Here is a 25739-nt window from a genome sequence, read left to right on the forward strand (position 1 = left end):
AACCAGATAATCAATGTTCAGTCACTTTCCAGCAGTGGTTTTAATGTAATGGCTGATATGCGGTATTACTGTGCTTCGATGTCCCTTTTACTTGTGTTTGAAGAGGAATTCCACCGATTATTCGAAATTCCTGCTTGAATTTCTGCTAAACAGCCTGTTAATTTCTAAAGGGATGATGATGGGTTGTGAAATGGTCATGTGTTAAATTAATTTGGACTATTTGTGGTACGTAAAACTACATAAACATGTAAAGTAATGCATAATTTAAAGAATATGGTAGGGGCCCATTTAAGGTACTACAGTACCTTAATACTACTACTACTACTACTACTACAGTAATCTGGAGTGACTTGTCACAGGAGCCACTCAGGAGAAGGAAGGAACCTTCTCAGCCTTTCTGTTGGTCCAGTCCTGACATTTTGACACGATGTAAATGTACTTAAACATTTGACCTCATATTACCATTAATTATTAACTATTAATTATAATATAAACTGATCGAGATGCCCACTTGACTTATTTTTAAGGGGACTCTGGAATGAACTCTTCAGCAAGTATGGTACAACAATGCCAAAACACAACACCACCTGTCTGCCAGACTTACTGGCCACACGCTTGCTCGTCGAAGATCCACTTACTTGTTTATTATTATAATTTTAAGGAAATAAAAAACACAAAAAATGCGCTTATCTCGCTGTGTTAGATCTATATTCCACCTTAAAATAACGCCTCAGTTGGTACAGGAGCCCTGTCGCCCACACCATTTAAGGTGGAGTGCAATATTCCAGTAAAAAGCTGGAGAATTGTTTTGCCGATTTGTGCCTCTGCAAACAATTACGGCTGAACTCACAAGGCTCACGAGTTATTCTGTAGGTTCATTATCAAATGGTGCGGAAGATGTGGCTTTCTGTATGTAACCGCTGCGCTGTTTAAAGGTGAAATAAATATTTAATGCAGTGAGCGAAGCAAACAACAAACTTTTCGTGCTGTTCAATTTAATTCAACTTTATTGTCAATAGACTAATACAGGCTTGTACAGTACAACCAAACACTGCTAGGCTAAGTCTCCGGTGCAGAATAGGTAGGACCTACAGTAGTGCAAGGACAACAGACTGGGTTGTCCAAACGCCAGACAGGGTGCTTAGACAATAAGTACAAAGACAATAAATGCAAAAATATACAAATAATATGTACACGTGCAAATTTGTGCATGGGTGATTAAGGTTGAAACTAAGTTACTACTGCACTAATATTTAAATGGAATAAATATGTAGACCAGCGATGTGCTGTGCATGTAAACAAAGCGTACAGTGCAGGAGTGAGTATAGCAGCTCAGTTTCAGGTGAGAGAACAGTACACAGCTTATGTACAGAGAGTTCAGTTCAGTTTATATCTTTAAAAATACTATAATATCAGTCAGATCCAGTGAATACATGAATCAAAGCAAAAGAACTCAAAGCAAAAGAACTGCTATATTAATAAAAAATACACTGATCATTTGCACAGTTGCACAGTCCCAACACCGCTCTACAGATGACGTGCAGCTGAGTTGCTGAGTAGCGGCCTAATTCTAGTACTTCCCACTGCTCGTGCCAAGAGAATTCGCTCTGTGTGGACCATCGCAGACAGCCAGGAATCACTTAGCAAATTATTTGAATTAAAAAACAATCAAAATAATTGACAGGGGCAAGATCACGTACGTTCTGAGTGTCTGTTTCAATACATTTTTCAAGTACTTGTCTTGAACCTTAAGCTTCTTTTTGGAGTTTTTAACATGCATTATTTAGTTACTATTAATTATTCAATAACTACTATAAAGTATTCAGTAATTATGAAACTAATATGTAACTGAATTGAGGTATTGGCCCACGTACAGACCTGTCAGAATTTACAGGATTAATTTTATTGTTTTCCAGTGTTTTAAAGACTTTGAAAGACTATTTATGATTTTAAAGCTGTAATTACTTTATTAATCATAAAATCACTCCTAGTTTACTTGATAATGTTGACTCTTTGATTTTGATTGATCCTTTTACTGTGGTTTACTGTGGTTTAGGAACTTTTCACCTGATTCCTGCTTTCTTAAGCAAAATCAATTCCCAGAGCACACACTAGAATTTTCAAAGCCACGTTGTGCTTGTTAATGAGACCCCACTGTTTTATTTTCAACCCTCTTGATTGCAGCTGCTGCGAATGCCTGGCTCACACGTGTCGCAGGAAGAAAGAGCTGAAGGCTCGGACGGTATGGCTGGGCCACCCTGAAAAATGTGAGGAGAAGTACCCCAAAAATGCCATCAAGAACCAGAAGTACAACATCCTCACTTTCGTACCGGGGGTGAGTTGCCGCGGCCGCCTCGACACACCCGGGCGCGTTCGCCTGTAAAAACCCGTCGTGTATTTACTGGCAGATACCGCAGGCCCGTAACTCGCAGCCTCGGCCCTTGCTTGTCTGTGACATCACTCTTAAGACTGTTTAAAGTGAAATCTCTACCCATTGTCCTCAGAACAGATTTCCCTCTGTAATCAGGTTAATGTGCAACTATCTGTGAACTGAAGAGGCAGCAGCATTCTAACGTATCTTTTTCCATTCGATGTGTAACCGATCCTCTGTGTTATGACTGCTGGCTGATGTCTTATTCAGGGCCGTGCGCCTTGCATACAGTATGTGCGCCTGGCAACTTTATTTTCAGCTTGTCCAATGAATTTTGCATGAGGCAACCAGCGATTCGTCTGAAGTACGGCTAGGTAGCCAACTATATCTGATCGGTCTGTGAACAGGGAGAACATGAGATATCTGAACAGTGAGTGAATGGAGAGAAGAGAATGGAGAGCTTTAATGGAGTAGCATAGCAATTATGACCGTGTTTTGCCGCCCTGGTCTATATAGGATATGGGCCATTTAAGGTGTAAATTGTGTGTGGTTTGTTGTGAAATGGTACATGCTGGAGAAATGAGCCTACTCTGATTTCTTTACAGTGGTAGTGATTAGGCCTGTCATGAAAACTGTTGGGTTTTTGTACAATATATTTTCCCAGTAATATGCAATACAATACTATACAATATTATCGCCATTTTTTGCCACTGATATAAATCACCTATATAAGAGCACAAAATTGCAAGTACACCCTTTTAAAAAGCAATTAACATTTAAATAATAATAATACATTTTTATGCTATTTTTTGTGTTTTTGTGTGTTCTTTTTCTGCCTGTCAGAAGTTTGTAGCATATTTTAAATGCTACAAAAAAAAAGCTCCAACTAGCCTGAGTAACACGTCCTCGCCTGTATCATTAATTATACCACTGGTTATAGCGGGACTGGCCTAAATATTGGTGATTTTCTTTTTTTATGTAAAAACAAACATGCAGATAAACAAAAGGGCAATATTGAGGTCAGCAAAACTGATTAAGGTCATGTCCATATATTTTACGATAATTGCGACAGACCTAATGGTGATAGAAACCGTTAATAGTCATTTTGGAGTATTTCTGTTGAGGTTTTGGTGTGACAGCAAGGCTATAGTAGCTATACTGCACATAGGAAATTGAGATTGAGCCTCTTTAATCCTAGGATTATTAATTATTAGCAATTATTCAGTAACTGCTGTAAATTATTTAGTTGCTGCTATGGAACTGACATGTAACATATTATCGAAATATAGGTCTTTACGGTTTAAAGGGTGAAGGCTTGCTAGTTTATTTTTTTGTCCAGGTAAAATATTTTATAGCTTTGTATGCATATCCTTGTTCATTCTGAAAGTGTCTATACTTTATTAATCAAATAATTTGATTGTTGGTTGATGGTTTTCTTTATTAATTTAGACTCAAGACTTTTGGATTTTAATTATGTTTTCACTGTGGATTATTTAAAACTATACTGATATAGCAGTTATGATTACCTCCCTGTTAAAATGAACTCTTCTTTTTTTATTTTAGGTTCTCTACCAACAGTTCAAGTTTTTCCTCAACTTGTATTTTTTGGTGGTGGCTTGCTCGCAGTTCGTGCCATCGTTAAAAATCGGCTATCTGTATACCTACTGGGCCCCGCTGGTGAGTTCAGTTAAACAAACTCTGAGCACACAGATTGTAATCCCTCACTGTCTAATCCATAACTCTTGGATTATGTAACCACGAGCGGTTATGAAAACCAGTGCTCCAGTTTCTTTCTGTTGTTCATTCTTGCTCTTCTGTTGCTCAGGGCTTTGTGTTGGCTGTCACTATGGTGAGAGAGGCCGTGGACGAGGTTCGTCGCTACAGGAGGGACAAAGAGATGAATTCTCAGCTGTACAGCAAACTCACCGTCCGAGGTGATGGCTCAAGATTACTGTCCTCATGCTAGCTGACATAAAATCAAGATTGCTGCCATGCCAGTCTTGATCAGACGATTCTAGATTATGGCATGCTGCTGAAGAGACTATGATGTCAAACACATGTCCAATCAGTTTTGTACAATTCAGACTGTAGGCTTTTGTCTTTGTCCGTATGAGCGATGTATGTCAAGACCCATATGTATTGATTTCCCATAATTAAGAGTGACTTTCCCTGTCTCAACATGGGTCTACTCTAGTTTATGATATTGCTTGTGAGTGGATGATCATTGAGAGACATGTGTATAGAGTAGTACGCTCCAGGCAGCAGGTGATGAACTGGCTGATGGAACAGGACATGCACTCTAACAGGCACACAGCAAGGAGACAGGAAACCATGCTGCATGAAGTCTAAGGTTTCATTTGACATGTCCTCTGACACCAGTATGCCCTCAAAAAAAACATAAATGTGTCATTGAGGAGGGTGAGGAGTGTGTAAGTCTGCGATAGGCCCGTATTCAGGCCTGAATACCTAATACCTTTTTTTGACTAAAAATAAACAGTAAAATTTGGCCATTGCTGTCAAATGCCAAATGGACTCCAGTAATACACCGCCTGCTTGTTTGTAGATCTGTTTGTGTACACACTCTGGACTGAAATCTGTTGATGTTTGTCGACTGCTCATGTGAGAAAATGGGTTTCTAGTGGGTGACTGTGCTATGATTGGAGTTTGTATACCTTGTGTGAATTAACATTAGCCTTAGCCTCTACTCGATTCTGAATACATTCTTCAGTGCTAGTTTAAAAACAATGAAAGGTGTGTGGTGGTTCTCCCGCTGGTAAAACAGATTGTTTAGTGATAATTTTATAAAGGTTCAGATATTATGGCTTGTTTTCCTGTTCATTTGCACTGCTACCATTAGTGGAGCTTACCAGAGGGCGCTCTGAACATTTCGGTAAAAAAAAACAAAAAAACACATCATTGGTGTTTATTGATGAGATTTCCACCAATTCTAATAAGTCAATGGAATCTTAATATCAACTGAAAAATGGTTCCTAAACTACAGCTAGTCCTACTACCTTGCCCTACACCACCCACGTCACTTCTGCCTTTGCAAAGTAGCTTTGCACTTATTAGATACGCTTGGGTGTTAATGTGTACCACAACAGGTACCCAATTCTAGACTAAATCGCAGCATCAGATGCTTTGTTTCTTAAGAGTTTGCTTATTTGGTTTCTGATTTCTCTACCCCTTCAGGTAAAGTCCAAGTGAAGAGCTCCGACATACAAGTTGGAGATCTCATCATCGTGGAAAAGGTTTTAGTACCCTGCTCTGTTTCTCCCTCGCCCTTTTGTTCATGCTATCAGCATAGGGCTAAATGTCACGCTACGTGATCTGTCGCATGAAATCCTGTCATTCTTTTTGTTGTGCATCATGTTTCTCACCGATGGTGGCTGGTTCGCTTTAATTGCTTGTGGGGCATATGACCTTGCTTAATTATTCAGTAGCCGCCTATGCTATAGAAGCACTAAAGTTACTGTCCTGGGATGTTGCACCTATAGCCTGATAAGTTCATATATGTGACCAGATAATGAACAGAACTTTGGTGACATGGTTAATATAGGAAAGCTTTATTTATTTATTTATTTATTTATGTATGTATGTATTTTCATGCATTGTCATAACTAGTCATAACTGACTTTTTGGTTTGTTTGGGTATGCTCATTGGCTTGCTGTGGCCATCTGCCAGTATTGCAAAAGCCATGATTATGGTAATAAGTATACGCTATGTATTGTACCATAGTAGGTGTATCTAAAGTGCATGAATTGATGCTCTAATTGCTTTATAATTGTGTTGTACAGAATCAGAGAATACCAGCTGATATGATCTTCCTAAGAACCTCAGAGAAGACTGGTAAGTTGGAGTCTTATATAGGCCTGTTATGTGAACTCACTCAAGACATCAGTTAGGTTTTGTATTTTTTGCATTACTATCATTGACATATATAAAAATGTACAAATGATCATGTGAAGAAAATAGGACAGCCCATGAAAATCTTGTCTTTTTTTTTCCACATTTAATGATATAGACATTTGTAAAATAAAATCATTAGTATAATGTAATTAATAGATATGTAATGCCTGCAGTTAGGTTCAGATGCAGATGGGAAGTGATTTACAAAGATCTCAGAACAGTTAGAAATCATTTGTTTCACTGTCCGCAAAATAATTTACAAATGAGACAATTGCCAATATGGCCAGGTCAGGCCGTCGGAGTCGCGTACACTCAGTCTCCAACAATCCTGAAATGTCATCACGGCTCCTACAGGTAGCTCTTGCTACAGCTGATGCCTGCACGGGTTGGGTTTTTTGTGGGAGATGAGCAAGGTGGAAAGCTTTGCTGTCAAAAGAAAACCCTCAGGGCAAGGCTCAAGTTTCCCAGAGAACAGCTAGATAAAGACCAGGACGTTGGGTAGATGGAGTTTAAGTAAGAGGTTATATTTGAACAAAGTGAGAAATTTATGAAAACAGTATGTAAAATGTGGTAAAACTGCTTAATAACTGTAATAATGCCTGAATGCTTTTTTAGGGCCTTTTTCGCCCCCTTGCATCTTTTAGTACCAGCATTGGGTAGGTGTCATTGATTCTCTCCGCTGTAGTCATGCTCATACATTCAGTAGCTGAATTAAAGGTGGCTCGAATGCAAAACCTTAGCTAAATGATGGCAATGTGAACTCCCTTAAATGTCAGCGTAGAGTAATGGAAACGGAGGGATTATAGCTTTTCCATCAATCTTGCATGTGCCAGGAAGGCTGCGGAGAGTGTCCTAATGTGAGCGGGTTTAGCCAAGTCAGATATTTAAAACAACCCCAGTCTCTACTGTTACTGCATGACCGGACATGATTTACACTAGTTATGATGACCTGGTTTAAGCTGTACCTATTGAACTATAATTTATAGGCTTTTTGAAACACTATCTATAAATAAGTATCTTCACTTTTTCTTATTTCTTTGACGCTTTGGCGCTATAATAGCTACTTCCTTCACTGGTGTGTGACATTACATTGAATTGGCAACAGAAAGGCCTGTGGAGGGGGGCTATTGATCACTTGCCTGTTATACCGAGGCCGTAAGCTAGTCCTTGAGGGATCTTTAAACCGTGTCCTTTGCCCTTGTCTGTCCGTTGTCTGCTCTTTAGCCTCGTCAGGATTTTAGATTTTTGTCAACGCAGACAAGTCACATGGCTTTCTTGCACAAGGGTCTTTCCATAGATCAGAACTGGGCTTGGTTTGACTTGTCTTTCACTTTAGAGCCAATATGGATCACCACTGATGGAAATTCGGTACATTGATGAATGTCTGATGATGTGTGTTGTGTGTTTTCCAGGCTCATGCTTTATCAGAACGGACCAGCTGGATGGAGAAACCGATTGGAAACTGAAGATTGCTGTAGCCTGCACTCAGAGGCTACCTGCATTAGGGGTGTGTGTGTTTTCCTCGTTCAGCAGTGGTCCACAATCACAGCCTCAAGCTAGTTCTAATCTAACAGGCTAAGGGCTTTTTGTTATTAATTTATAGGGTTTTTAATAGCTTATAGCTTATAGTCAGTTTGCTTTGCTAGTTAAGATTTCATTTTAAACTTTTGTAGTAGTATTTTACTTTAAATTACAGTTTAACGCTTCTCAATCATGGGTGGCTTTTATTTTATACTACCAAATACCAGTTAAAAGAAGAAGGCTAATTTAGTGACTAAATAATACTAAAGTGTCAATTTCAAGGCTCTCAAAGGCCTCTTTTCCACTACAGGGCCAAATTCTTACTACTACTACTATGCCATTTTCTGTACTGGGAGGCCTATGTCCCCAAGTTCTCCTACTGAACAGTTCTGTGGCCCCATGTACGGTTAGCTAACCGTGCTGAGAAAACCAGTTTGTAAGCATTCTGTGCTGAACTGTGTCCGTGTGGAAAAGCCACTGGAACGGTTCCCCTCCGTGCTCAAAACTGTTCGGCCCTGCACTGGAAAAGCAGCCAAAGAGATTGGACCTCACCTTAAACCTTAGGTACACTACAGGACTCTTAAGATTATAGCAGATTATAAAGCTGCATTTTGTCCATACTGTTGCTGGACTGAACGAAACACGCCTCAAAACCTTTTTGTCATTTGTGCTGCCCCAAAATGAATGAAACGTGAAAACGCTTTTCGGCAAGGTTGTGGGTGGGAAGACTGAGTCAGCATGATCCGGACAGACTGCAGAGGGATTTGGAGCGGAGTAGCCCAGCACATGTTGGAGATTACCCTACAGACGAGGCAGATGCTGGCTTCTTTTACAAATGTCCATTCCACCTAATTGGTGCAGCAGTCTCGGACATGTCTGAGCACCAGAATGTAGCTGCTGCATCATTTAAGGTGGAACGTAGAATTAAAATGAAAACCTGCCTAATAACTGCCTAAAAAAAACTTACACTTTTTGTGGGTTTCTCAATAGCCTACTTATCAATTGGCTTTTCATGAAACCCATTGAGAAGATTGGGTCACTGTCCAGTACACACTACTAGATTACGCTCAGAGGCAGGTAAAAAAAAAAAAAAAAGTAACCATTCGATATACTCCGACTGGTCTAATAGACGATCGGGAGGCCAAAAATCAAAGTATGTGCACCTTGCGCACGGCTTGATTCTCTCTCCAAGTTCAACTGATGAAAAATCTGCAGACTAGAGCAACTGGCGGAGACTCAGCCAGACTGACAATTTGGGTAAAATCTGGGTAAAAATAGCATTTTGCTCAAGTTTGGTATGGTTAAACCTGATCGTAAATTTGACATTTTATTTACCATAAATTTCTGTGCAAATAGCAAGCAATGGAATTAAGACTATACTAACCACATAAGTTTTGGTTATCGATAATAATACTACTGCACTATTTTCTTATGCAGTGGCGTCCAAAAGTTTGAACCCCTCTTTCAAAACCTGTTACTGTGAATAGCTAAGCGCAGTAGATGGCCTGATTTCCAAAAGGCACAAAGTTAAAGATGACTAACATTTTAAGCAATATTACACTTTGGCATCCTGAACGTTCAGGACTAAGTTTCCCCCCTTTGACAAGTATCACAGCTTATAAACACTTCATACAGCCTGCCAAAGACTCCCGAGCGCTCATTCTTCCTTGCAAAAGGCTCCTAGTCCTGTAAGATTCTAGGGCTGTATTGCATGCACTGCTCTTTTGAGGCCTACTCACACATTTTTGCTCATGTTTGTGTCGGAGAGGACTGTGAGAGCCATGACAAAATAGTCAGTTTCAGCTTTTTATTTTTCAGTTTTACAGACAGTCTGTAATGATGTTTGCTACCAGAATTTGCTGGTTTTTAATTGGATCCATTTTTGGATCCGGTTGCTGAAATGCCCCCTGTGCCACTGGCTGCAACACAAGCCCAAAGCATGATTGATCCACCCAAGTGTGTAACAGTTGCAAGGGTGTTCTTTTAAGTCTTTTAAGAGATAAAGATAGAGACTTTTAAGTCGCTTAGCCACGTCAGGTCTTTTTAAAATACTTATTATTCAATTGTGCAGTGAAATACTTTAATGTACAATACATCTCAAGAAAGATAGGTTGATCTGAGCTGCAGATGTGATGTTTGTCATGATGTTCAGATGTTCATCTGCTTTTAACTATTTGGGCTAATCAGCTTAGTGTGTGTTGTGTACACACGCAATAGTGGCCTCTGTGCGCACGCTTGGATTTCCCATTTTGCCATTCTTGCTTTCTGAACAGCGCCGGTGAAAATACAGCAAGCAGTCACTGAACCATCACTCGCCTGTATGTTAGCACCATCGGCGAATCAGAACAGCTGAAAAGGCGCCTCAGGTCGCCGTCACTGTCGCTTTGCGCGGTAACTCTACCGCGACGGCCCACGCTCTCTTCCTCCATCGGACGCTCACCTTGTCAGGCTCATGTTTGATATCAGCGTGGATCTGATTCGCAAGCCGGAGCGTTTGTTACACACGGGCCGGTAACTTTAGCCAAAGAGACAACCGGAATCTGTCAAAGCGCCTGTCTCCTCGGTACCATCCGGGTGGAGATGACACCCGCCCAGAGCACGAGTTCAGATTTGTATTTGTCTTTCCGAAACCACTTAATGTGATCACAGAATTAAAATTTCAGCAAGTCATTGAATTGATTGCTGCGCTGAAGGAGTCACAGTTGCGAGATAGGGTTTCCTGTGGCCTTGACAGTTAAATATTCTAAAGCTGGACGTCTTTTTCCTGCCTTTAAACACTATTAAGATGCTTGGGCCCCTTTTAAACATCAGCGATCGATTCTTTGATTAGCTGCCTTACTAAAAAAAAAAAACATTTACATTCATTCTCATGAATTTACATTCATTCATTCATATATGCATTATATTTGTGCATAAATATCCTATATCATCACTATTAAGGACTCTTGGTAAAATGTAAGAAAATGGTTTCTAAATTAAAAGTCTTTATAAAAAAGATTTATAAAAACATTTGACATTAAAAACTGACATTATTCAATTCTAAAGCATTTTTTCTGCTAAAATGTGCTAAAATTCTAAATATGCTCAAATTCAGCAAATGTACAGTAATTATTCTTTAGCATTTGCAGAAATGTGTCTTTGTTGGGGATATGGACTTGTTTGCACCTAGAAATTCAAGAATTGTAGGTAATTTGACTGGGGGTGCAACAGCTTGTGCACAAGAGTGTAGCTACAGTATGCACCTTATTAAGCATTATAGGTGGGCTAGAAGATCAAAAATAGAACATCCTGATTTGTGAAGACATTTTTGTGAAATGTATGTATTGCAGTATTTACTTTTTGGGTGGAAGTTTGGACAAAATGCAGCAGCTAAACAGAATTACATTTTTATTTCAATATATATATATATATATATATATATATATATATATATATATATATATATATATTAGCATTTGAATAAATTAAATGTTTAAGGTATACTATTTAATAGTATGTATAAATATTTATCAAATTGGACACATCAGGATCTCTGCATTTTTTTTGTGTGATTTTTGCATTTTGTTTTCACAATTTGTGGCAGCATTTCAAAGTGTTTTTACATGTAGGGTTTTGGAAAATCAACAATAACATTTTTTAAACAGCTTTGATTTATGTATTTAAGTAATTTAATAAAATTGGAAGTAGATACTATTTTAGCTAAAGGTAATTTAGCTAAAACAACAACAATGAATCGATTATTTAGAAAATCCTGAGAAAATGTGGTAAAGTAAAGCCTAGGTAGCACTATGACTCTAAGCTAATATTACACACTACCATGATAAACAATATGTAAACTTATATGCCACCACTAGTAGCACAGTATTAGTATAGTAGCATGCTTTTGAGGTTTTATTTAGTGCACAAATAATTGGACAAGATTTAATGTGTGCTTTTTTCTTCTTCTCCCTCCAGGACTTATTTTCCATCAGTGCATACGTCTACGCTCAGAAGCCTCAGCTAGATATTCACAGTTTTGAAGGGAACTTCACTAGGGTAAGGAAGTTCTGTTCGTGCAGAGCTCCACACACATTGTGTTAGCTACAGGTTGTCCACATGCACTATTTTGTTAGAACTCCAGTGGAAGCCTTGTAATTAATACCTCATCGGTAACTCATTAAAGCTCCTTAACGTTTCCATAGTGGTTCATTAGATGGTTCCTGGAATGTGAAACTGCTGCTTTCTTGCGTTCTTGGGATAGAGATGACCTCACAGGCCCATGTGGGGCTCCTCCCAGCTCACTGGCTGAGCACAGCTCCTTATTAACAGCAGATTAGTGCTGAGAAAGAAAGTAAGTGAGAGAGAGAGAGAGGCAGAGGGAGCCCCCACACAAAGCTGGTCTTTGTGTGAAGTCTTCACTCTTGGCCACACAGCAGGCAGAGGATGGAGGTGACTTCCTGAGCTGACTCACGCTCCTGAGCCCTTATGTATCAGGCAGGTCGAAATGCAAGACCTGGTCCAGGATCAGACCCTTCCTGGCCATATAATTGAGATATGAATGATAAATACTGACCCTGTGGTTGTGATTCTGTTCAGATGTTTGATACACCTAATCCTTGAGCTCTTTTGGATATCCTCTTCCAGGTTCACTGAACTCCAGTACAGCATGCCCTGTTACTACCTTTGCCAACTGTTTTCTGGTTATTGTCTAATATTATGAATGCAGCTTTTAATGTATTCATAGAAAATGGTTAGCATAGAATAATTTTATGTAACTTCTCTTGATGACTAATATTCTGGACTTGCTTACAAACACAATGCAACCCATTGCATTCATTCGCATAAACACAGAGCAATACAACAGTCTTTTCTTGAACATGACTCAAATCCAGGTCTCCTCTGTTCTGTTTTAATTCTGTTTAAGTTCTAGATGTTTTATCTCACTAGTGCATAGTAGACTAGTGCACCACTACTCTACAGTTGCCCATTCTAGCAATCCTGCAATCCTCCTTCACTCTGGGGGAAAAAATTCAATTTGACCTCCACCTTTCCGGTTTCCTCCACTTTTCCACCTTTCCCATTACCTCCTAGTTTTTGTATCCAAGTCATGAAATCTAACCTCAACCTAAACCCTAAACCTAAGCCTAGAAGGGGTAATTAACATTAAACTTGGAGTCTGGTTGCTTTAAGTAGAGATTCAGTTGAAAATTGGTACGTGAGCATCTGCGAGGTATCTACAATGGACCATCTAAAGAAAGTGATACCCTTCATTCTATTACCATGGTAAGCTGCTGATCCTGTTGATTGGAATTCTAGTAATCCTGACAAAAAAACTGGACTGACTTTAGGACTGGGTTTAGGTCTTATTTAACTTCCCAAAATATTTGGTGTGTCTAGGGACAAACATCTGCATGTGGGTACTGACATAAAAACATTGGATTAGAACTTCTGCAAGCAATTTTGCTGTCTCGTTTTATGCCCCATGGATGCCTATTGGTGTTTTCTTAATTTAGAAGAATGCTTTCAACAAATTGAGAAGTTTAAAAGTTTCTGAAATGTGGTTTGATAACATTGTTTTAAAAGCTGTTCTGTTTTGAGGACAATGCACAGGACTGTGTGGTTAATAGACTTTTCCCATGTATCTCGATTGTACAAATGTTGACATGGCATTTTTTCGCAGAGACTGCCAAACTGTAACAGCACAACAACAATGGCTCATTGCCCTTGCATTAGTCTGAATGTCAATAGTCAGCCATCACTATAACCTTCACACTCATTTCTCTTTCTCTCTTTCTCTCTCTCTCTCTCTCTCTCTCTCTCTCTCTCTCTCTCTCGTGACTGTGAGCATAAGCATTATGGTTCTGCTGAGTTGTCATAGTTATCATATCAGACAAGCCATTCGATCTGAAACCTGATCAGCCTCCGATGCTTTCTCATCATATGTCTGCATTTAAGAGCTGTGCGGTTGTTAGCAACGGTAGGTGTTGCATAAGAAAACATTTAGCTTTGTCCTTTGTCCATTCTCCATGTTTCTGCATCTGTTAATAAGGCAGTAGAACACCCTGGGGATTGAGTTGTTCACATTTAACACATGGCCTACGGTGTTCTGCCGCTTTCGTACAACAGTAGGAAGAAATTGAACCCTAAACTTGCCGTCACATATGTTTTATATCTGCAGTTATCTCCACCAAAATAGCCTGTTGCTACGTCACAGTACGAACTGCACTGACTGTACAGTGTACTGTTTAGTTGCTGTTCTGTCACAGCTTGGTTAAGACCAATGACCAAGTTAAAACCTTGTGACTGATTCGCATAGGAAATGAGATATCGGCAAAAATGACTGAGAGAGAGTAGTGGCTGCTGGGGTTAGGCACCCTCACAATAAATGCATTTCCAGTAAGACTATATCTGCTCTTTCAGTTTCTTCTGCTTCTTGACACATGTTTTGCTTTGACTTCCCACCAAAAAGTTGCTTGGAATAGTCTATATTCCACATCAAGACCTAACTCTTATTTTCCCTAGCCCAGCCTAGCTTTAATCAATTGTAATTTCCCAAAACATGGTGCAAACACAGCCGAACTCAGTGCTCTCATTCATCCGGACAGAACTGTGCCATCAAGGAAGCCTTGTTATCTGACTGTGGAAGATTACTACATCTGCTGAGCAGATCTAGACAAAGTGAAAGGGCGTGTGTGTGTTTGTATCCATGCAGCAGCAGTGTGTGTGGGCCCCATTCTCACTATATATTACAAACCCTTTGACACTCGTTAATTAGAGATAACTGTGTTCATATAACCACAGCATGTTTTGTGGATAGATGAATTTAGAGATGTAATTTCTGCAGCTCTATATATTTTATGAAGTACTTGTTTGCTAACAAAAGAGCGTGAGGTTTGGTTCTCTTCTAATATAATATAATTTATTTTTTTGGCTTGGGTTGCTATTGTGGGTAGTAGTATATACTGTTAATTTGTTGTCTTTAATATGAACCAGAGTATTCCTTTCTCCCCTCCTACAGGAGGACTGTGACCCTCCCGTTCAGGAAAGTCTGAGTATTGAGAACACCCTTTGGGCTAGTACTGTGGTGGCATCTGGTGAGCAAGCACTCTTTTCTCTTACTTTCACATACACAGACCAACCTCAGCATACAAAATGTCTGTTCATCTCCCCATTTAGATTAAAGAACTGCTCAGGTGTAAATTTCAGTATAGCTGGAAAGGAGGATCTATAGTAATTGTTAGACTCATGCTCTAAAAAACAAAACAAAAAAAAACATCACAGCTTCCTGGGCTGGCCACTAAGCGACTCACGATTAAGGCCTCGCTTCTTGGCAAAGAGCAAAGACTTGAAACTGGATTGAGATTAAAATAGCTGATACCTGATACATTCATGTGTGGATCAGCCCTGGATCGCATCGGGACACCCCTATTTTCAATAGAAGTCAGTGTAAAAAGATTTGATAAGTTACTTTGAAACATTTTTATTGGTCTGTTCATCAGATTCAAGAGCTGTCAAAAAGTGAAAAAATGTTTTTTACGTGACAGCATAGATTAAAATAATAATAATACTTTTTATTATTATATATATGCACAAGGTTTAAATGTAATATATATATATGTCATTTTAAGTTTTTTTATTTAAGCATTTTATTTATTTTTATTTTAGCTTTATTGGTCCATTCATTGTGGTAAAAAAAAAAAGTCAGTGGTGGGAGGGCACATATAAAAAAACAAACAAAAAAATATATATATGTAGTATAGTGTGTGTGTGTGTGTGTGTGTGTATATATATATATATATATATATATATATATATATATATATATGTATGTATGTATGTATGTATGTATATATATATATATATATATATATATATATATATATATATAATTGTTTTTTAGTTTATTTTAGCTGTTTTTGCCACTTGTCCTTCAGTTTGTTGATGAGTGGACCAATAGAGGTGCTCCAAAATAACTTTAAGTAACAAAATAAATAAATAAACAAAATTAATGAATAAAATCTTTCTACTTTGACTTACATTAAAAGTTAAGATTTTTGTGTGACAAAATCTTCACCATACATGCAATAATTACAGCAGAATCCTTTTACTCCTTTACCTTCTGATGTAAGACATAGGTAGCATTTCGATGCCATGCAACCTAAGTGCAACATTTTATTGATATATAAAAATATATGTATTTTTTGCAGTAGTATTTACTTACATGTTCATTTTGTCGCATCATGTGAGTGTTTTTTATTAATCAAATCATCCTCATAACAATCAGGAACTTCTGAGAGCAGTTTTAATTCTCTAGAAGTTAATTTGCACATACGAACCTGCTTTAATATCAGCGTTGCAAAGGCCAGCATTGTCGTAATGTACGACAAACAGTTAATTGTGCAGCCCTGCAGTAGAGTTGAGGTTGCTTTTGTCGGTTTAATGTTTTCCAGCAAGTCAATACTGTACTGCATGACCGGTGTCCTTTGCATTTTGACTGATTTTCACTGGAGATCATTTAGCCAAAAGGCAGAGAAATATGATGAGCTGTTAATGGGAGCTAAAGCGTCTGTTGATACAACTCCTCCCCAAAGCACAGGTCTCAGAACAGCCTTGCCGCTACACTTTCACTGCCATCTACAAGGGTCGTGAAGCTGGAACCTGATCCTAATCGTGCAGAAGCTACGCCATTCCCCTAAGGCCTTCCTACTTGTGTTAGCGATCACCTTTTCATTGATCTGTGGTTGTTCTTCGCTCAGTTCTCCCGGGTCTCAAGCTTTCTTCTGGCTCTCCCCACCCTGTCCTTGATCGGAGTCTGTCCTCCCTTCTCTTCTCACTCCGTCCTCAAACTTAGACACCTGACATCATCCTTCTTCCAGAGAGACTAAACACAAGATCCCTGCAGGTGGAAAAAGATATGCCCATCAGTCCTGCTCCATTAACATTCTAAATATAGAGCTCCAGGGTTTTTCGTAAACGATAAGGATGGTCATAGTGATGCACCAGTCTATGAATTGTTTACCAGAATTTCAGAATGACATGTTCAGGATATGTTGTTTTTAGTTAACTTTTTCATTTAGACTTTTGAATGAAACATTTGAATAAAAAAATAAAAAAATAAAAAAAACTTACCCACAATGATTGTACATTTTGCTCTTTGGCATCTGTCTACAGATGGGGGTGGCACAGACTTTCCTTGAATTCTCCATATCACATTGTGTTGTTTGATGGTGTATCTAACCTGTAGTGGAGAAGCCAGTGGAGAAGCCTTTTTCAATACTTGGCATAAATAGTGTTTTTTTTTTGTTTGTTTTTTTTTTTTCTCTATTGAAGGACTGTTTGATTATTATTTTTATAAGGCCAAATTTCTATGCATTACTTTTTTATTTTTCCTCCAGCATCATTTCATTTAGTTTTTTGTATGTGTAGTACGTGCCCTTGTCGTATGTTAGCACAGTTCCCTGGAATCTTAAGTAAATATATTATGAAAATATTTTGACCAAACATGCTTTGGTCAAAATACCCTCAGATTCAAGCACTAACAGCACTATTTTAACTTTGTGAGGACTGTGAAAACAGTCCTGTTCACTTCTAATTGTATTCTTATTTGTCCCTGTTTGTACTGCTAGCTTACGTTTACTTCACCTTGAGTTCACATCTCTCATTCTGTCTTAACTGTAGTCTGCTGTCCTTAGATTCCCAGCTGTGAACATCAGGATCAATATACACGCATTTTCAGTTTCTGCTGTCTAATTTCTTTTCTGGCTGTGGTATACTTTCAAAGTAGCCCAGCAACCCTCCCTACAACCTGACAATTTTGTCTTGCACCTACCTTTTGAAACACCAAGCCAAATCTGAACGATGTGCTGAATGCTTTGTTTTCTGTCCTAGGCAGCTCACAAAAAACTGCTACAGTTGTCTTATTTTACAGTTTATGGTTTGGTAGGCACTTACAATTTTTTTATACACTGAGTTTTTCAGTTATGTCCCGTTTACTCTAAACTTAAGTAAACGATTATTTTTCAGGTAAGTAGAAAATGATGTAAAGAAATGGTATAAAGAACCTGTGGTGTTGACAACGAGTTCACGATGTCAGATGCAGAAAATATTTGTCTGTAGTTTACATAACAGACAAGTGCCCTAGTGTGTTTTGGAACAAAGATTGAAGGCCTCCTTTTTCGTTTACTTTAATACTGATGCCACATGTTTCATCTATAATTTGCTTACTTTAATGAATCTGCCAATTACCAAGCTGCAGTATCGATCAGACCTTATTAGACTGCGTTGTAATGGTTGATTTCTAGGCAAAGGACATATTAAGTAATTTGTTTCTGCCATCGCATCTGGGACATCTGTTACTTTCTATGGTGTCCTGAGCGCAGTGCATTTTCTATGAACTAAGAGGAGTGTTTTATTGAATTCCAGGATTCTTCTGTTTGATTTTGTTCTTATTCTTTCAGGTACTGTAATAGGAGTTGTGATCTATACAGGAAAGGAGACAAGGAGCGTTCTGAACACGTCCCAGTCAAAGAACAAGGTAGGTTGGTTGTTAGTGTGTGTATTTAAAAATTAATGTAGTTGCGTAAATGTTTTATCCTCGAATATCCTATAAATGTAAACTCTTGTTCACTGGGTGTAAAAATACAATAAAAGTACATAATTTGAAAATAATTTTAGCATGTAGGGTGGTGTCTTTGGCAAACTAAGGGGTAATCAGTAAGAGTAGGTTGGGCACAACCTAATTCTTTTAGATTTGTCTCCAGTAATTTGGGTTAGTGGTGACAGGCAGAGGTGCTGTTTGTATCAGTTGCATTTTGTAAATTTTGTAAATTGTTGAAAATATTAATACAGTCCAATTATTTTAATTTAGTACACTATAGTATACTCTGTGTTTGAACAGCCTAGCTAGCAAACCTAAATACATAAAAATTAATATCATTAGTGATTAGAGAGCTGTGGCAAATTGATAGATTTTTCTATTTTGAAAATACAATTTATTTAACAAAACTATTAACATTGGAAAATGTACAATTTAGAATGTATGTGTAGTATGTTCATGATGAATCCAAATAAATAACTTTTATGAGTGTATATGAAAGTGTATTGGCTGCTCTGCTCCGTTGTTTTCAGTGGGGTGGCTTAGTTTCAACATGGGATTATAACTAACCCCGCACTGAGGAGGCTGTAACCTGACTAGCTCTCTCTTTTATTTACAGTTATTTATTTATTTACAGCTAGTTATTTACATGCTTCGAAATGATACTATTTTACAGGTGCAGGTTTGAGAGAGATTAAAAGCAATATGTATAAATTTCATGACTTATTCACCCCCAAAAAAACTCGGCAAAACACTTTTACGATTTGCAAAACATGGGAAACAGTGTTGAGATTGAATCTTAAAATATATATCCACTTTCCAATTTCTGCCAAAAATGAGGCATGAAGCCTCGAGTATACTGGCACTGTCACGCAAAAAAAAAAATACCTCCAAACTCTCCAACTATACAAAAAAGGAAAAAACCCTTATAAATGCCAGTGAAAGTAAAACACAATTAGAACTATTTTAAGTCATTTTGAAGCACAGCATTTTTGACGTAATTTAAAGGACAAATGCCAGATTTAAATAATGTTTAAAAAAATGTAGATGGAGAGCAGTGTTGCGTTTACCCCACATTCTTGTTTGTGCCCGACTCTCCCTCTTTCCACATGAAACAGCTTTGACCTACCAACTTAAGAGAAAACGGTGATGTCGCATTGGAGCCAGTCATCAGTCTTTCTGGACAGGTGTTTTGTCTTTGGCTTTAGTGATAGATTTGGACATGTCTCTGCAAAAGGGCAGTCCCAGATGTTAATGAATCTAGAGGGAATTGTAACAACCTTGGGTGTGAATAGCATTTTTAGCAGAGCATAAATCCACTAAACTTCCTGAATGATGGGGCGTTCCTATAAACTAATTCCTATAAATGAAATCCCCCCAAAATGGTTAAAAAATAAAGGTGCTACAAAAAATAAAGGTGCTACAAATGGCTCTTTGAGCGATGCCATGAAACTACTTTTAATTCTATAGAGAACCATTCTTATAACATTCTTGTAAAAGCCAAAGCCAAAGGTTTTTCACATTTCTGTTAAAAGCATGATATTTTAAGAACCCGAACAGTACTTCTGCTATGGCATCGCTCAAAGAACCCTTTACACCATCATTGTTTGAGTTAGTGTTTCATGACCTCCTTCCGACCTTGGCTTGGATTATGAATTAATCTACATTGACACAGGTGGATCACACAATCAGATGTAGTCCCTCCTTGATGCTAAAGGTCCCAGCAGGGTTAGAGTTTTCTCCAAATGACATGTTATTAGAGCGTTATGGGCTGATTCTTAGTGCATCAGTTTGTGAACCTTCTTCACATCCCCATCTCAGAAGTGACCCCATTCTTTCTTGACGCGAGATGATTTTTGACAGTAGAGGCTTTGGCTGAGGTTCCTGAGGTTGCTGAGGTTGCGGCTCCAGCTCGGCCTCTGGCTCGGGCACCGGCTCAGGCGATAGAGCCGCTGTTTTGTGTAAGCTCTCCGACTGAGTGGAATCCAATATCTCAAGGAGATGATGTCAGAAGTGCCGATAGAGAGCGCGAGATGGCGGGCCGACAGTCGATACGGCGCAGCGAAAGTCACCGAGAACGCATTCGCCACTTATAATCTGTTGTGACACCGCTCGCACAAAGCTCTGGCACAAAGTTGCTGACAGCGTGTCAGCTATCGTTTTACACTGCGTGTATGTGTGTGTCGCAGCTGTATTATAGAGTAGTGCTCTCTGAGAACATCGCTCTGCTGTCAGTTTGAGTGACATGACAATGCTTCGGATAGATTGTCTCTTTGTCGCAGGAGAACAAATTGAACACAAGCACTTAAGTTATCCTCCTACTAAGATAATTCAGTGGTTTAACTGCAAATACATTTCGAGTGGTTTCTGGGAGATTGTAGAGAAACTCACTGACTCAACACGATGATTATGGATGGGCAGTATAACAGTAATACCGTATCTCAAAATTACATCATGTCTGATGTATCAAATGTCTGTTCTGTGTTTATCTAGTACATGGCCAAATAAGCTCATTCCCCCACGTACATTTAAGAGAGTCGGGGTGCTGTGGAAGCTCACTGATAGGTAATGCCACACTCTGAAAACAGGTGGGGGGAAAAAACCCAGTCCACCGTAGTTGTGAGTTTTGTGACGCAGAGTTTGATTTATTTATTTAAAATCTGTTCATGCATGTTTTTTTCCTTCTGTTAGCACAGTCCCCACTGGGTGTTTATGTACTGTTTGCTTAACAACATACTACCGCATGTATAGTCACGTGACTCCGCCCCGTCCTGACTATAACATTTAACAACAACAACTCGAGCAGCTTATATAATCATTCATCAATCATAATCGAGGTAAAATTAATCCTGATCTTGATTTGAGGTCATATCACCCAGAACTAGCACCACTGTAAATACAGATGTCTTTGTTAAGATGTGTCAGGCATCAGCCAGTATTCTGCATGTCCTCATTTTTATACAAGACGTGCTAACAATGTGAAATGATAGCAGAAAGATTTGGGAGGGAAAACATGCCTGAAACCCCTCCTCCCTATTCTAATGTCCCCTACCTTGTTCATGTGTCTACGGCCAAGTTTACCTAACCCTCCACCACCCCGTTTCCTCCCTTTTAATTTTAACTCTCCATATCAGAGAGGGGGCACTGGCTTCCCACCACAAGCAGAAGCCGCCTGACCGCCATTTCAAAGTTTTCAGAGTTCTCCCCCCTCTCTTCAGTCTCCTCCCAAGTCATCATATGCTGGTGGCGTGGTATGATCTAGCACGCTTTCTTTAGCTCCTAGCATTAAAACAGTTATTTTTACATCAAAATGTTCCTCTTTGCTTCAGTATTTGCCTCTACTGAGATGATGTTCCACTACATTTTGGAGCTGTGCTGTAAAAAGGAAGGGCATTAATGAGATCAAATACTGGTACATGTTGGATAATTCGTTTTGAATCACATTTGACTCTCTGGTTCATCCCAAAGGCGTTGGCCAGAGGTTTGTCCATCCAGAGAATGCAGTTCCAGTGCTCTACAATTCTATCCTGAGGAGTTTTATACCCCAAGATGGCACTTGGGCATGTTGACCTCAGTTTAAAGGGTGGCTGCTCCAGAGTAGCTGAATTCACAAATTCACAAAATTAAAGTGTCTGGATACTTTTGGACATAGTATTATTCAATATTATGTTTATTTGGATGGAAACAACATCAAAATCATTAATAGTCTGAATTGAGTAAAGCATTTCAAACACTATTTTTAAAGATCGGAAATTGAGCAATGTTTTATTAACACAGCGTTACAACTAACACTGCCGTGTGGAGGCTGTACTTTAGTCTGGCTAGCAAAAGTAATGGGACACCAGCTCATTCATTCCAGAAAACACAGCTCAATGCTAGGGGGAGCTCTATACCTCTCCAAGCCACACCTCACATTAGGCGTGATGCCAATAGGTTCACGATGATCTTCAGAGAGTCTACACCTATTGTATTGGCAGTACTTCTATACTTCAAAATGAGAATGTGAATTCCATGTGTTATGGGGCCTGTTTTAGCAGTAACAGGTTTTCGTTCAGATTTCACCTGTCTGCTTGAAAAGCCAGGTGTAAACATCCCCAAGACGCAATATGATCGGATTCCGATCTGAAGTGGACAGTGACTGATCTGGTCCACAATTGACACAAGTGTAAACGGAATGCGTTGTCTGTGATTGGATACCTCACCACGCCAGTGGAAATACATCTCAGGGGAAAAAAAAAAAAACTTTAATTTGAGTAATAATTACTATGGATCTTGGCTTCTCTCTTGCGCTCTCCCTCTCGCTCTCTCATTCTTGTGTGTGTTACTCACCGACAGATGTGAGCAGTTTTACAGCGCGAGTTCCCTTGCGGTTTGAATAGTCTGTCGCATTTTCTGTTAGAGCTGTTGCTGGAATACGAGAACCATCTATTGTTCCAATGTTTCGCTAAACTGTTCAGTCTTGCAGAGTGGGACAATTTTGTGAGAAAGCAGAAATTATGTAAAGCATATGTGAATGCCACGTGTAAACAGGCCTATACGCACAGACCAGCGCCCAGCAAGCACTGGGACAACTTGTAAGAGCTGTAAAACAGTGGTTCTTGTTGAATCTTGAGAAATAACCTCCAATTTTGGTCAAAATCACAGATTATGGTGCTGTAGGAATTGGCCAAGAGGCCTAAAAGCATGTTTAGCTTGAAACTGTCTAGAAAAAGGCATGCTCATGAAGGTGTGACTTGTCTTGTGAGGACGACTTTAGGGTTCTTTGGAGTTCGTAAGACCACAATGCAGCACTCGAAGGATTTTGCTGGTGCCTTTCTCCAGGCCTGTACAATGAGTCCTAGAATGGTCGTAAACAAACCAACCTTGATGCCGTTTAGACACAATTCAATTATTGTTGTTTCTCCCTTCGCATTGAATCATCCAGTCTTGTTTATATTTTGGTAAGCCATAGCCCCGAGACTCCTCACAAGAGATTGACTTGTCCGAGTGTGTCCGGTCCTTAAGCTGTGTGTACCATATCATTATCTGGTTGCAGGTCCACACAGTGTACTTGTTCACCAGCACAATGCCATATTGTTGAAACACACTCAGACTCGGACTCAATATAGTTGATGGATTTCATGCCATGAATATTCATGCAGTGGCGTACAAAGTCGTCATCAGATTTCACACACGAAACACAGGGCAGCGAGGAGCAGGTTGAGCCGTTCCTTTCACTTTAAATGGGCCTGGGATGAATGGGGTAAAATATGCACTCTGTATTCATTGATAGCATCTTTAGCTCGAGGTAATTGAGGCTCTTTTTCTCTCGGGCTGAATGAATAATGACTTCATCCGATCCCGATCCAGCCTCACGAGAAAGGGGAGGACTCAAAAAAAAAAAAAAAAAAAATGCGGCCACTCATTGTTTTGCCCTTATAAAGGGGTGGGGGGGGATTCCTCTCTTTCAGCTGGGAACTGTGTCTTCGGTCTTAATTTTTCTCCATTTTAATCCCACCGCCCCCCTATTTTCCCCACTAGCTGAAGCATGAAGCATGGAGCGAGGTAGGCAGGGCAGCTTGGGGCACAGTATTAAACAACACAGCTGATAAATCAGTCACTTCTCCCAGTTCATCCAGGTCTCTAGGGATTGGCGTAGAGATTCAGTTTTTCTTGCATTTTTTCTTTCGGTCACCCCCAACCCTTTGCCTCCTTTTCAAGCGGCCTCCCCCCCCCATTTCGGAGGGCTGTGTTATGTGTTGCTGTTTTTATTAGCGTGCTTAGATGAAAGAGCCTTGTGTTGTTGGGAGGCACTGTTGCTGGGCCTCTGCAGAAGGGAAAGAGGAGGAAGACTTCTTTTTTTGACATCATTTTCCCACATATTCCATTGGCTGAGGGGCACACTTGAAAATGAAAGAGAAAGCTCAAGCCCTTTTGTCGGGGGGAAAAAAAGCCGTCTCTATATGGAAGCATTCCACTTTTATTTTTCCCTATTTCCCCTCCAGTGCTTTTCATACAGAGGGGACAACAAGTGGGTTAATGCAGAAATTCCAATCATTTGTGCCTTCAGTCACATACACACACAAACACACACACACATGCATGACAGCATGAGGAATTCACCTTGTTTGGGGTGTGCAGATATATCTGATTGTTCAGGTTCGGGTTATAAATTGATTTGGTTGCGGCAGGATAATAATACTATTTACATTCATTATAATTTAGACACTTTTATACTTTAGACTCTGAACAGCATTGCAACGTCATCACCAGCCAGTTTATTCTGAATTTAATCACAAATTTGTTTGTCACATTTTTCTCCTTTTTTCTCCCAATTTGATACTCCCAGTTAACCCACCTGTACTCAACTCCCCCTTGCACTAGCAATGCTTCCGACACTAGGAGGGTAAGGACTTAACCCATGTCTCCTGCCATAAATGCAAAGCTAGCCACCGTCTCTTTTCTAACTGCAGCCGACACACTCTGAGGAAAGCACCGGTTCTCCACCACCCACCTGGAAGGGGCACACTGTGGCCTACTGTGCTCTCTCAGACTCCGGCCACTGATGGCAAAGCGGCATGGCACCTTACAAAACATCTGGCCATCCAAAGAGATCGACATTGAAAAGCAAAAAGAGAGCAACATCCAAATGGTTGAATGAAACCTTCTTTTCTTATCTGCCCTCCTTATTTTTGCCTGATCTGAAAACCATGTGCACCCTAATGTTACTCAGCTCTGCCCATATTTAATCTAGCTTTGCAGTAACATCGCTGCGATGCAGTGCTGGCCGGCGCGGTGCTGGCCGGTGCGGTGCTGGCCGGGTATGCAGCGCTTCCCTCCAGGTGTGTTGGTTGTTGGAAAAATTAGAGGCTTGACTGCACATGTGTCAGAAGGGGGGTGGTAGGTACAGGTTGGTTAAATGGCAGTTCAAATTGGGAAAAACAAGGTGGAAAATCTGATCAAATTAAAAAAATAAAAATTCACGTGCAGCTCGAATTTCTGTTCACGCATTTGAGGTGTTTTGGAGTACCACAAGACAAAAACCTCTCCTTATGATGTGTTAAAAAGTTCTGGTTGCTGAGACCCATCTGACCCGTCGTCTTAATTGTAGTGATGCCTAGGCCGGAAAAACTTTTATTGGAATTAATCAAATTGATCAGAGCATTTAGCTATGTGATGTAATTGTCGTTGTGTGCTTGGGGTCCGGTGTGGTAGTAGAGTTTGAGCATGATGGCCTACTAGGGCGTTTTTAAACCCTGGCACGATTCTGGGCTTGTTTGGTGAATGGGCTCATGATCACTGGTTCGTTTTTTCACAGAAGAATTCCATACGAACGATGGCTCAAATGCCCTATTTCATCACATTTCACCTGCATAACAAGGTTG

General features: G+C 39.5%; 1 protein-coding gene across 3 annotated transcripts in view; it reads left to right on the forward strand.

Annotated features, from left to right (window-relative positions):
- atp9b (ATPase phospholipid transporting 9B) overlaps window positions 1–25739 on the forward strand; it is a 64933-nt gene that overhangs the window by 12678 nt on the left and 26516 nt on the right. For all 3 annotated transcript variants that reach the window (XM_072675365.1, XM_072675363.1, XM_072675364.1), the window contains 9 exons: window positions 2185–2335; window positions 3935–4048; window positions 4197–4305; window positions 5564–5622; window positions 6170–6221; window positions 7694–7788; window positions 11757–11837; window positions 14800–14875; window positions 18239–18315. In XM_072675365.1, coding sequence (XP_072531466.1) covers window positions 2185–2335; window positions 3935–4048; window positions 4197–4305; window positions 5564–5622; window positions 6170–6221; window positions 7694–7788; window positions 11757–11837; window positions 14800–14875; window positions 18239–18315 — 814 coding nt within the window. The remainder of the gene's footprint in view (window positions 1–2184; window positions 2336–3934; window positions 4049–4196; window positions 4306–5563; window positions 5623–6169; window positions 6222–7693; window positions 7789–11756; window positions 11838–14799; window positions 14876–18238; window positions 18316–25739) is intronic.

Source organism: Salminus brasiliensis, chromosome 3 (assembly GCF_030463535.1).
Source record: "Salminus brasiliensis chromosome 3, fSalBra1.hap2, whole genome shotgun sequence".
NCBI classification, from domain to species: Eukaryota; Metazoa; Chordata; class Actinopteri; order Characiformes; family Bryconidae; genus Salminus; species Salminus brasiliensis.